The sequence below is a fragment of the Hoplias malabaricus genome, chromosome Y (assembly GCF_029633855.1).
Source record: "Hoplias malabaricus isolate fHopMal1 chromosome Y, fHopMal1.hap1, whole genome shotgun sequence".
Lineage (NCBI taxonomy): Eukaryota > Metazoa > Chordata > Actinopteri > Characiformes > Erythrinidae > Hoplias > Hoplias malabaricus.
In genome coordinates, this window is record NC_089820.1 from 10,101,951 (window position 1) to 10,115,541 (window position 13,591).

General features: G+C 39.4%; 2 protein-coding genes across 4 annotated transcripts in view; one reads left to right on the top strand and one right to left on the bottom strand.

Moving 5' to 3' along the window:
* LOC136678829 (beta-adducin-like) overlaps positions 1-13,591 on the bottom strand; it is a 47,122-nt gene that overhangs the window by 15,335 nt on the left and 18,196 nt on the right. For both annotated transcript variants that reach the window (XM_066656979.1, XM_066656978.1), the window contains exons 2-3: positions 4,327-4,545; positions 4-145 (exon numbers count right to left, since the gene is read on the bottom strand). In XM_066656979.1, coding sequence (XP_066513076.1) covers positions 4-145; positions 4,327-4,476 — 292 coding nt within the window. In that variant the 5' untranslated portion in view covers positions 4,477-4,545. The remainder of the gene's footprint in view (positions 1-3; positions 146-4,326; positions 4,546-13,591) is intronic.
* LOC136677719 (TOG array regulator of axonemal microtubules protein 1-like) lies at positions 9,520-13,418 on the top strand. 2 transcript variants are annotated; one of them, XM_066655315.1, is made up of 9 exons: positions 9,520-9,624; positions 9,727-10,105; positions 10,346-10,483; positions 10,572-10,656; positions 10,978-11,083; positions 12,264-12,499; positions 12,779-12,937; positions 13,084-13,203; positions 13,290-13,418. In XM_066655315.1, the coding sequence occupies exons 5-9, from the start codon at positions 11,075-11,077 to the stop codon at positions 13,294-13,296; spliced, it is 531 nt and encodes a 176-aa protein (XP_066511412.1). In that variant the 5' UTR covers positions 9,520-9,624; positions 9,727-10,105; positions 10,346-10,483; positions 10,572-10,656; positions 10,978-11,074; the 3' UTR covers positions 13,297-13,418. The 2 variants fall into 2 exon arrangements, with proteins under 2 accessions (XP_066511412.1, XP_066511413.1); XM_066655316.1 differs by lacking the exons at positions 9,520-9,624; positions 9,727-10,105 and having other exon boundaries at positions 10,475-10,656.

The window sequence follows — 13,591 nt, forward strand, 5'->3', positions numbered from 1 at the left end:
TACTGGACGGTGATACAGGGAAGGCAGCTGGAGAGCCGTAAGTGGCCATAAAATCAGCAATCTGTCTGAGAGCCCAAAGACTGGAGGAGCTCCCTCCTTTCTTAATCTGCTCCTGAATCAACACATCCAGCTCCTCACGGAACGACTGGAACACAAACACACAGAGACAGCAACAGTGAGCGTAATTACTCATATACTAAATAAACTCCATCTACACAGTACTATACAAACACCACAACACCCTCCATGTATTAATTTCCAGGTGAGATATAAAGTTAGCCATTGATAGGCAAAGGAATATATGTGGAGAAACTGGAATAAGTTTCCAAAACTGGAATGGAGTTTACTTTTCAGTCAGATATGTTTTCTGATTTTTCTTGACAGTGAAAAACAAACATTTATAAATAAATGAAGAGTGGTCTCCAAATTTAAAACAATGTGTGCTAACAACTGAATAGATACCCTCAAACAACTTTATCCCTCTTCTTTGTATACACACACACACACACATACTCCATAGACTTCCATTCATTTTGGGGAGAGTGACCCTTACCTTTATCATAACCATGGTTTAACCCAACCCTAACTTAACACTAACCCTAACACATATTCACCTTAAAAACATAGTTTACATATGAGCACATTGCTTTTGTCCACATAAAATAATAGTCAAAATGTCAGTTTGTAAACAATGTGATATACATATTGGACATTACACACAAACACACACAGTGCAACTGCTTATTTAATTTTAGGCTACTGATAACCAATACCCAACACGTTATAAACTTAACTTCACAGTCAATTCACTGTCTAATTATTCTGTAGGAATAATATCCTTTACTTTGGAAATGAGCTGAACTTATTCTGGATCAGATTGGGACATTATTTTGGATGTCCATTCTAATGAGTGGACAGTTCAGATGACAACTTACAAAATTGCACATTATATCCAAATGTGAAAATGAAAAAAATGGAGATAAAGCGCTGTGTTCTGACACATGTGACAAACACATAATACAATATGACTGGACAAAAACATTTGTTGAATATATCATTCCTGTTCTGTTAGTCTGCATTATATCAGCATTTCTTGAGATTCTGGGTGCACATTTCAGTCATTGTGTCTGTTAAAGCAACCACAGACACCCTACAGTTCACATCCCGGAACATGGGAACGTCAATGTTGAGTGCAACTCGGGAACAAACTGAGTGGTAGAGTGCGCTAAAATGGACAGACGTCATCATTAACTAACAGGTTTAGCAAGTTAGTAAGTCTATTTGATGCTTAACCAAAAATTTGAAATTATTCTAATAAATAAAATGATGTACACATATTTTTGTCTGGAACACAGACACACAATGTAGAGACTAAGTCATACACATACATTCAGAAGCTGTGCAAACAGGTCCTAAATTTCCACAATCCAACACAAAGATGAAGAACTGCAGTCATACTCTTCCTCTTCTTCCACTCTTGCTCCTGTCTATTCCTTTCTCTTATTCTTTCTTAACCATCCTGTCTCCTGCTTCTTCTTGTTGTTTTCTAGGCTATATTGTCTCTTTCTCGTTGTCCCTCACTCACTCCAACTGTGTCTGCTCTAAGTGACAGCTACTGCAGCTCACTGATATTATCGATACTGTCCCCTCCCTCCCACTCTCTCCCTCTTTCTTCCACTGACACACTTACATCTCTCTCTTTCTCTTGCTGCCTCACTTATCGCTTTCTCTCTCAGCCAACACACTCCCCCTAAAGTACTCTATCTTTCACTTATTGTCTCTCAGTGTTATCTCTGACTCCCTCTTAAACTCTCTGACACTGACAGTTTATGATTCCACACTTACACTGTCTCTTTCTGTCTTTGTTCTTTCTACTGGCTCTCTTCCCTCAATCCCTTGCCTTCTCCACATCATCCTAATCTCTCTCTCTCTCTCTCTCTCTCTCTCTCTCTCTCTCTCTCTCATTCTGCAGCTGCAGCTGAGAATAGTGATTCAGGACAGATTATCTCTAAGCTGTGGAGCTAATCATATCTTCAGGAGTGTAATGAGGGGGAAGGAGTGATAGCGGAATATACAGAGAGAGAGAGAGAGAGAGAGAGGGGGGGGGGGGGGGGGGCATCAAAGAAAGAAGAAATTAGGAGCCAAAAAGAGAAGTGAGGACACACTACTCCTGAGGTCTATTCTTTATTCTGTCACCTTTTAAAAGCTTATATTCAGTGCACAACCCTTTTTTATGCCTACATATACAAAACACACACACAAACATATATACACACAACCTCATGCTGAAATCTATACAGTACAGCAGTTTGACACATCATTGACAAACTCTTCCTTAATGGAGGACTCACACTGCAATAACTGTAACACTAACAAAAATACTTCTCACTGATTGCTCTTTAGTTTAAACTGTTCTGCATAAGTAAGTACAGGGGAATCATCAGAAAATTACCCACATATATAGGGCATCCAGAACTGATTTTACACTACACAAGTGATATAGAGATTATGTTGAAAAACACAGGAGCAGAGGAAAACTCTCAAAACCTTCAAGGCCTTCTCTGATATGGAATCAGATTTGTGCCAAAAAGAATCGTACAAAACATTTTTATCTCGAACGTAAAACTTATAACTTGCAAACAAAATATCCATCTCTGACCTTTGTGTGTGAGCTCTGATTTCTGCGCGTGCTCTCTGAGTTTTGTGCGCCTGATCCCTGAGTTTTGCGTGCAGTTTTGGCGCACAAAACTCAGATCAGGCGCACAAAACTCAGAGAGCTCGTGCACAGAACTCAGAGCTCACGCACAAAAGTCATGGAGCACAAAGGTCAGAGCTGGATATTTTGTTTGCAAGTTATAAGTTTTACGTTTGAGATAAACATTTTTGTGCGATTCTTTTTTAAATATTTAAATATTGCACTGTGGGCATTTTTTTTAAGGAGCAGCTTCCAATTTTGTTCTACTATGTATACTGTGTACGCTGTGTATAATGACAATAAAGGCTTTCTATTCTATTTTTTGGCGCAAATCTGATTCCATACTCTGAAAGCCTAAAGATTTCTGGGAACTAAAAACAAAAAAACTGTATTTAAGTATAATAGTTCTATTCTTATTGCTGGAAAACTAAAATTTACCCTGTCAGGAGATTATAGATACAAACAAACAAACTCTCTCAATGGTTTAGGCTTCTGTAGCTATTCTAAAGGCCTCTTTAATTAGCTTAAGTAGCGTAACTATTAGAAATGTCATGAACTTAATGGGTTTTGATCGGTGTTGCAAATTAGATGTTAGCTTAGTGCTAACACAATACTAGGATTTTTATTACTGCAGAATTGGGGTTTTCCTGACTCTTCAAGTTCTGACATTTATGGCCTAATCTGAAGGGTTAACTGTAATAATGATGCTTTAACATTGCCCCAGAGCATTTTTCTAAGTGCAAAGAAAATAGTTAATAAAGTATACAATAGCTGAATCATACTGCATTGAAAAACTCAATCATATAGCTTTTATAGCAGAACTGTGGTTTAATAAGAAATATAAAAAACATGTCCTTAATTTTTAATGTATGCTAATCTGACAAGATTTTTGTTCTTTTTTATGATATAGCTAATATGGTCAAATTTAAATGATTGAAACACTTTAGTTCCTATTAAATTCCATTAATGATCATAAAGACAGAAGGCATTTTTAAATGGCAGAAATCTCCACACTCATTTCACTCCTGTTACTTGGGTATCCCTTTATCACATCATGCTGCAAATCTGGGAGAACAACACAACGCACTTGAAGGACAGCACTAAAAGTTATTTGGTTACATTAGCTACTGAAAAATTATGTTGGCTAGGATTATGCTGAATGATGGAAGGAGAGAGAGAGAGAGGTGTATCCTACCAACCCAGAAAGACACACAAACACACATTTGAGAAAATGTGAAAAGTAAAAATGGACTTAAAATGGCTAAGGCATTTTATAAAAATCCTAAAAGAATACTCATTAATAGCATTATTTAATGACTGTTACATTACCTAACCATTTATTACTGTCTTAAATATCACAAACTTATGTAACCTTATTGTAAAACCTGCTTTCTATGACTGTCTATTGGTCACGATTGTCACATCTCAGTTTTTAAAAATTATGCTCTGTTAGAGTTCTAGTTACATATCAGAAAAGTCCAATATAGCCATAAGATGTAGCAAACAATATATCGTACAGCTTTAGGTATGAACACACACGCACGCACGCACACACACACACACAAACATACACATACACACACACACACACACACACACACACACAAACAGAGACACATAACTGTGCTCACAGGGCTCTGCAGTATGCTGGACACCCGTTTCTTTGAGCCGCTGGTTGGAGTGGACGGCTGGGGGGACTGAACTGCCTCCATCATCACACACTCTCCATCCACTGGGCTACGCTGGACCGGGGTCCCTTTAGGGGTGGGAGAATTGCTCATGTTCTTTCACTGCCAGAGAACGAAAGGAGGAAAGTGACAAAAATAGAGACAGAAGGAGAGAGGGAGGAGCTGGGGGAAGAGAAGAGAAGAAATATAATCAATCATGTTGAATTACTGAAATATGATCTGTGCTGTAATTTCATTGACATTTACAGAATGGAATCAAGTTACGTAGCACACTCTCAGCCCATAGACATGAGAAGAGATGCACAAACACATGCCTCTCCCCTCCCACACACTAAACACAGACACTGGCCTGTGGATGTCAGATAAGGTTTTTTTTGCACACCACACCCAAAGTCATGTGATATGCTGCACTAACCGTCCAATGGAACTTCAAATGTCAACACAGTACTATACACCAGGATGTGGAGAATACAGTAACAACACTTTAATGTTTTGTAATATTCTGTTCTGAAAATTTTGTTCCAAATGCTGATGATAATACGCTTTATGTCTAAGACAAATATAAAATATAAAGTCCATGTGAGGATATATTATCAGAGTATATCATATTCTAAAGCAAAGGAAAACTGCATGAATCAAAAAACACAGATTTATTCCTCAGAGACTGATGAGTGAAAAACAACCCATACTGCATCCAAAACTGGTGAACTGCAACACTACAAAATAATAGGAGCCAGGTCCAATTTCATGGTTTTCTGGGTTGCTGTATGTGTTATAGACCAGGCTGTCCAGTCAGTGCTCTCCAATGTGCAGTTTAAACAAATGTGCACCTTATAGGAAAAATTGCACTTGGTGTAAATTACAGAAAGTAATAGCATGTGCCATTCTTCAAAAGGTCTACTTTTAATGTTGGAACACTCCCATGCAAATGTTATTGCATTCCACTTGAGATGAGTTAGTGAGGTCAGGTTCTGAATCTGGATCATCAACACCACTCCAATACTTCCCCAAACTACTGGATGGTGTCCCATCAGTCCAGAAAATATAATTCCACTGCTTCGCAGCGCAGTGCTGGGAGCTTTATTCCCCTCTAGTGGACACTGTCCTGGGCTAACTGGACTGTCATTACATCTTTTCAAACTGCAGCTAACATGTCACCACAAATAAACACACTTGGAGGAGTATACCAACTCTCACCAATACTGTTAGATTAGCTAACAGGACACATTCACACAGACAGACAGAAGACAATTAACTCGTGGACTCCCATCCAGACAGCTGTGGTAGTGCTGGAGATGAAACTAGCCTTCTGTTCTACTTGAACAGTTTATTTTTGGTCTGTATTTTGACTGCTGCTGTATAGACCCCTTATCCTAAACCTACAATTTCGCTGAGGAACTAATAATTTCGCACATTGTTCTAGTGCTGCAGAAACATTCTGCTTTGCAGAGCACATGGCTCCTAGCCATATTGCAGGAACCTCTGCAGCCTTAAAGCACTTTAAGTTCCTGTAATGCATTACCCTTACATCTATGCACTTAATGTATATGTAGATGTATATCCATTTCACCTAAACAGCAAAGTGGCAGCTGAAGGTCTATGGAAACATCTTCAGGAAATTATATGGGGTGAAAAAAAAGAAGACTCAATAAATCCTAAAGGCTAAATGATGTAAACAGCAATGAGATTTTAAAAGGATCATGCTGTGTCTAAAAATAATTTATATACAAATGCTTTATATGCAGGATGAGTAAAAGGTCACAGGACACCCTTTTATTTCTTTAATATGCTACATGACCACCTTCCCATTGGAAAAACTTGCTCTTGATCCAATATGGTGCCTTTCAAGATGGTGGCCATATTCTGGATATAGCCTGAGGCCCTTCAACCATTACTTACTGGCATATTCAGATAAAATTGTATCCTGTGACTTTTTACTCACCCTGTACACAATCTGGACAAGGGGGTTAAAAAGTTTATTTATTGTTTCTTTTTGTGTACTTTTCAACATTTTGGGCATACAGTGTACATTTCTTATCTATACATTATATTTAAATATACTGATATTAAAGAGTTGTGGGTTCGATTCCCACTCCGGGTGACTGTCTGTGAGGAGTTGGTGTGTTCTCCTTGTGTCCGCGTGGGTTTCCTCCGGGTGCTCCGGTTTCCTCCCACAGTCCAAAATCACACGTTGCAGGTGGATTGGCGACTAGAAAGTGTCCGTAGGTGTGAATGTGTGTGTGTCTGTGTTGCCCTGTGAAGGACTGGCGCCCCCTCCAGGGTGTATTCCCGCCTTGCGCCCAATGATTCCAGGTAGGCTCTGGACCTCCCGCGACCCTAAATTGGATAAGCGGTTACAGATAATGGATGGATGGATGGATATTAAAGAGTGGTGGCATGGTAGAACAACAGGTAGAGTTGCTGTCACACAGCTCCAGGGTCCTGGGGTTGTGGGTTTGAGCCCTGCTACAGGTGACTGTCTGTGAGGAGTTTGATGTGTTCTCCGCGTGGGATTTGGTTTCCTCCCACGGTCCAACGACACACATTGTTATGTGGATTGGCTCAAAAGTTTCCATAGGTGTGAGTGAAAGTGTGCGTGGGTTTTGCACTGCGAAGGACAGGCGCCCTCTTCAGGGTGTGTTCCTGATTGCGCAGTTAGAAATTTTACCCAGTGTTTCTAGGTAGGCTCTAAACCCACCGCTAACCGTAAACTGGATATAGGAACAATATTACAGACAATGAATGAATGAATGGTACTAACGACTGGTGTGCTGTATTAAAGACTGCTGTATTTTACTGTTTATAAGATCGGTGACCATATGAACATTAAGTGAAGAGAAGATGCTTCACTATGACAAACCATTCTTAGAATCAACACTTTAATAATGGATACTACACACACTATTCAATTTTCTCTGAGATCTCACTCATAATGTAAAGAGAATGTGCTTTATTTAGTGACATAATCTGTGTATCAGTAGGATGTTTGCTCTTGGAGACTTTGCTTACTTTGCATTTTGTATTTAGGTAAATATCATGAAAATTGACATGATTATTTCATTGTCTTCTATTCTTATAACCAAATTATAAATACTCCTGGTAATTTAGAGATGGTGGGTGGCTATTGTGCAACTAAAATTGTTTATTTATTTGCTTTTTTGCTAAATAAAACATCAATAGTATCAATGCAGACTTTTCATTCATTATCTGTAACTGCTTATCCAATTCAGGGTCGCGGTGGGTCCAGAGCCTACCTGGAATCATTAAGCGCAAGGCGGGAACACACTGCTGGAGGGGGCGCCAGTCCTTCATAGGGCAAAACAGACACACACACATTCACTCACACCTACGGACACTTTTTGAGTCACCAATCCACCTATCAACGTGTGTTTTTGGACTGTGGGAGGAAACCGGAGCACCCGGAGGAAACCCACGCGGACACGGGGAGAACACACCAACTCTTCACAGACAGTCACTTGGAGCGGGAATCGAACCCACAACCTCCAGGCCCCTGGAGCTGTGTGACTGCGACACTACCTGCGCCACCGTGCCCCCCAATGCTTGATAACAATAATTTATTTATTATGTATTTTATGGTATTAACAAAATGGCGATGGTATAACTATAAATCTTCCGAATAATCCTATTTAAGGAACATTTCCTTCTATACCTTACAAGTAAACATGTATCTCATATACAGTCATTATATATAAGAAGGAAAAAACATCCTGGACTTTCAGTGGAAGTCTATATAACAAGATTTGACTTAATAGAATTTTGGAGCATTTCTGTTCAGCATGACAGTTTCACACAGCTGCTGGGTTCGAATGACGTACTTAACTAAAAATAATCAACAAAATATGGAGATACATGTTTTTATTTGGACAAAAAAGACATGAAAATATTGAAAACAACAGGAGGGTAACAGGGATGTTGAATGTTGTTAAATTGCAGCTGAAGTACAGTTTCATTATCACCTTGGCAGCTCTTTACTTTACTTACCCTTTACTTTAGCTTTTGTATTGTCAAGAGACAGCCAGCACTGTTCTGACTCTCATTGGTTACATTCAGACATTCATTCATTACTACATTCATTGAGAGTGGCAGAACTCATTCAGTGCTTTGCAATGTCCGGATTGAACCCTAAATCTGTAGAGCTGGTCTGAAGACTCTGGTATGTATTACTGTGCAGCGAATATAAACTGCACAACCTTAAATAACTTGCACACTAAAAAACATCTGGCATTTCACTGTTCAGTTATAGACGGACTGTCATGTGATATCAAGGTAGTACCATAGTGCTCTGTACCATACACAACTGAAAACCTTTCACTAAACAGTTCTTGAAATAGAGGCACATGAATTATGCTGACTTTCATGATCTATATATTCCTCATCTTACAAAAGAGGCTAAATTTCCTTTTAGGTTACAGATCTAACTCTTTTAAATATAGAAATTGTTTAACAATCTTCTTGCCTGAAGATTCATCCATGAATATGTTTTAGCTTTTTGCTAAAGACATCCAAATTTTTAATAAAAACCTTTTTTCATTGAGTCTTATGTCAGGGATCCTAACAGCAGTCCCAGGATTTTTGAGGAAAACCAATCCCAAAAAAGTCACAGATGTTTCATATTACAAAGACAATGAGGTTTGTGTGAACATAGCCAGGTTTTTAAAAAAAATTACATTTTCCTATCTATGTGCATATTTTCCAGCTGACCATTGATTGCACTAGTTCATTCTATTTAAATGCTGCTGCTGTAACATATGTACATGATGCCCATTTGTATATTGGCACCTAAAGACTAGACAAAATACTAAAAGGTTTAATGAAGGTCACTCCTGATATGTGTCTTGGTTCAGACAGTTTACAGCCCAGTGACCATTAAGGCCATTGTGACATCATCCTTAACCTTCAGTAAGGGAAATGGGTGTGGTTGGTTGGTTGACTGACTGTGTTGCTGGAGGCTGATTGGTTAGATGGTGCTAAGCACTGTGATGTCATTAGCGTAGAACTCTCGGATGCGTCACAGGAGATCACAGTTTGTTTCAAACTTAAGCAGCAAGCAGTGAAACTGAAAACAGCCTTTTGATCAAAATGTCTAATGATCTAGAAGGTTCAGACAAACTTTCCTATATTGAGAAGCAAAGGAAGAAAGAGCAAGACATCATTAATTTTTGGACGATAAAAAGTGAAGAACTGAAGTCTTTTAGGAACAAAAACCTCTTGCAAAACAGAGTAAGTTAAGTGGTTTTAACATGAAGAGATTTCTTTCTGGCTTTTAGAGGATATATGTTATGTTTCAAGAGAAATCTTACATATATGTTTTCTATTTCAAAGAGTTGTGTGCACAAGATGCCTTCAAGAGTAAATCCTGCTTTTGAAAGAGGGCTCCAGCAAATAGAAAAAGCTCACAACGAGACTGTGCTAGCCAGGGCACACAGCCTGAGTGCCAAATTTGAGAAGAACCAAGAGGAAAATATCAGAGCAATTAAAAGCACGTTCATGCCCCACTTGAATCTTACGGATGCTGAGTCTAAAGGTAGTCAGCAAACTATCTATGTGCCCCGGCCACCTGAGAAGAATTTGCGAGGCGTGGACAGATCTCATCCACTAAAACCCATCCAGAATAAGGGAATAAACAGCAACGTCACAGCTCTTGGCTCCTGCTCCAGCTCTATGACCCCTACCACAGAGACCACAGTCACTAAAAAGAAAGGTAAGCACTCTGATAAGGTGCTAAAGCCCAAGGAGGAGAAGGCCTGCTCCCCTTTTGACCAGGTTGAGCTCTTGGTGAATCACCTGGACGAGGTTCATACGATGGAAGCTCACCTGGAACAGGAGGCCATCAATGTGATGGAAGCCATTCAAAGTCTGTGGAAAAGCAATGACTCTGTGAACTCTATCATTCCTGTTGATAGTCTAATTCTAAGCCCCTTTTGTTACTACAACCCTCTAGAGCGCCGTGCACTGTCAGCTTTTAGAGGTCTTGAACCAGAGCCCCCTTCTGAACCCATTAAACCCAAGAACAAATCATCTAGATTCAGAAGACTACTCACCCCACCAGAGTTATTTAGCACAGCCAGCAATACTGCAGGTCAGAGTCAGGACAAATGCTTCTAAATGTATTAAAAGTAAAATCCAAATGGAAATCAACTAATTTTATACAATGTTGATGCATGCAGAACAGCCACTGTTCCAAGAGGAGGCACTGACTACACCTGAACTGGGACTCATGCAAGCCTTCAGTCTGCTAAAAGCTTTGGACTGGTGCGTAGGTTTATTAAACTACGTTCACAGCATATAGCAGACACTTGTTATCCAGTACAACTTGTAACTTTAATCTGGTAAATGTAGTGTTTGGAGTCTTGCCCAGGACTTTATTTGTATATTTGACTATGCTTTCTTGGGTTAGGAACTGAATCACAGTCTGCCTTGTACCAGCCAACTTCAGAAAGGATGTGTTGATAATGTTACAAGAAATGAATTAAGCATCAGATGTATACACTTAAAATGGATACTGTAAAAAGCTGGAAATATGAACAAAAGTTTAACATTATGAAGTGCATGTTTGAAATATATCTCCAACAGGGAAAAAAAGGTGGCAGGCCTAAAATATGTTTGAGCTCTAGCTGAGCATCACGAGGAAGTTTTAATTCCGAAACTTCATGATATTGTCCTACTGGTGATGCAGGAGGTAAGGCTTAACTATGCTCCTATTTATTTATTTATTTTTTATTTTTTAAATAGCATATATGATGGGCAGTACAGTGGTGCAGTAGGCAGTGTTGCAGTCACACAGCTCCAGGGTCCAGGGTTTGTGAGATTGAGCCCCGCTACAGGTGACTGTCTGTGAGGACTTGGTCTGTTCTCCCCGTGTCCGCTTGGGTTTCCTCCGGGTGCTCCGGTTTACTCCCACAGTCAAAAAGCACATATTGGTAGGTGGATTGGTGATTCAAAATTGTCCCTAGGTGTGAGTGTTGCCCTGTGATGGACTGGTACCCTGTCCAGGGTGTGTTCCTGTCTTGTGCACAGCGATTCACGGTAGGCTCCAGAAGACATGCTGCTATTAATGTAAAGTCTTTTCTGAAAAGTCTATGGTTATTTCAGTGAGACATTGCCAGGCCTCAGTCTGCATGTGTTAATATGTGGCTTTGCTGACCCACAATGCATCTGCTCTTCTTCCCAAATAAATAACAGCACACATGATGTAGCATAGTGGTAAACATTCTTCTGTCCCAACTTTTTAAGTGTTTTGCAAAAATCAAATTATACATTAATATTTATGAAATAAATCAAGTTTGTCATTTAAAGGGAATGTCTATGATTATGGGGAAACACAGCTCTAAGCCCAGTGTCTTTTAAGGTGGAACAGTATGTTCGGGGGGAAATAATGACTGTTGTTAGTATGTTGCTAAAATTTGTTAAACTTGTCTGTAAGTTTTATACCAGAAACTCATCTGTAACTCGAGCTGTTTAGTTTTGTAGCACTTTTGGTAATGCAGTTCGCCATCTTCCAAGTTGGAAGGCATTTCCAATAAGGCATTATTACACAAATATGGAGCAGGAATCCTCATTTTGGTTCCTGTTTCTCAACATTTATACTTCTGTTGGTTGTCTAAAACAACTCCAGATGCTTCTGCCATTAGCAGAGAGAGAGAGAGAGAGAGAGAGAGAGAGAGAGAGAGAGAGAGAGTTGCATACTGAACCGAGCCACTTTGTTTTTCATTAATTTACAGACACCAGGGCTTCATAAATACTTTAGACTGATTTTGAGCACACAAACAGACTAGAGAGCTAGTGAATGGTACAGATAAACAATATTTTTGAAGTTTTGAACAATATCATAATCACTTCTGTATCTGGACATGGTCTAGGTGAAGAACCTGAGATCAGCTGTGGCACGCGCAGCGATGGCAACTCTGGGCCACATGTATATCCATCTAAAAAAGGCTATGCACAAGGAGCTGGACAGCACTGTCTCTGTGCTGCTTCTCAAAGCTGGAGAATCAAACAACTTCATTCGTGACGATGTAGAGCGGGCTCTTGGACACATGTTGCAGAACTGCAACCCGAAACGTGCCCTCAATGCCCTCGTAACCACTGGAATCGGGTAAGGGATCTACAGTCAAAGCCATTTCGACTTGCAATCCGATATATAAAGCAGAAGCTTAGGCCATTTGTGAGAAATACTGATAATAATTGCAACAATAATTACAATAACAAAATTATCTCCAAGTGGAAAAAGAGGGGGAAAATACACACAATTACTTCAAGTTCACAATTATAGTCAATTGAAGAAATATGTCTTATAATATTATTACAGTAAACTTAAAATAAGAATGATTTGCTATGGAATGATACAGCAGTTTCTTTGTGTGGTTTGTTGTAGCCACCGCAATGCTGCAGTCAGACAATGCACAGCTCTGAATCTGCAAAAACTGGCTGAACTGATGAAAGCACCTCGCGTACTATCCAACAAATCTGACTTTACCAGATTGTACCTGGTGTCCATCAGCCAGTTAGCATTGGATGCAGCTCAGGATGTCAGGTAGACACTTTCCCCTTCATTTAACAGTCCTGTGTTTTTGTCCACTAGGTGAATGTGCTCCTCGTGTAAAAGTCAACAACAGGCATGTACTATATTTGCTGTTCTTTACAGATACACATTTAATTGATCCTTTTCTTTTCCATTAGATTCCATGCTCGAAATAGTCTGAGGCTTCTGTCCACGCACAAGGATTTTAATAAAATGGTGGACAAATTCATCCCTCAGAAGGAGAAACCATTCATCAGGTCTATTATTACTAAACTGAGGTATGGGAAATAAAACCACGACCTCTTGATTTAGTGGTTAGATTTGTACCATTCATCTAAGATTTACTACTTTGTTTCTCCTCCAGAGCTTGAACATGAAATCCTGGGTGAAAGGCCAATATTCATCAGAAATGAATTTTCATTTATGGTTGTTAATGGAAAACAGAGACAATGGATTCCACCTGATTCTCCAGTTAAGCCAATTAAAATGTTGAACAATAAAACTCTATATATCACTATATAACATCCTGTCTCCAATGAACTACAGCTGTGCTGCTGAACAAATTTTGAATACTGGAACCTTTATTTTATCTGTACAATCAACACTGTGCTTTCCTGTCCACCAGTGGTTCTCAATCCTGGTCTTGGCACATTTTAGATATTCTTC

What these genes read in the sequence shown, in the direction of transcription:
- LOC136677719 (XM_066655315.1), top strand. An exon ending in CTCGTAACCACTGGAATCGG is followed by an intron (nt 12,500 to 12,778) that starts GTAAGGGATCTA and finishes GGTTTGTTGTAG; the next exon opens with CCACCGCAATGCTGCAGTCA. An exon ending in GATGCAGCTCAGGATGTCAG is followed by an intron (nt 12,938 to 13,083) that starts GTAGACACTTTC and finishes CTTTTCCATTAG; the next exon opens with ATTCCATGCTCGAAATAGTC.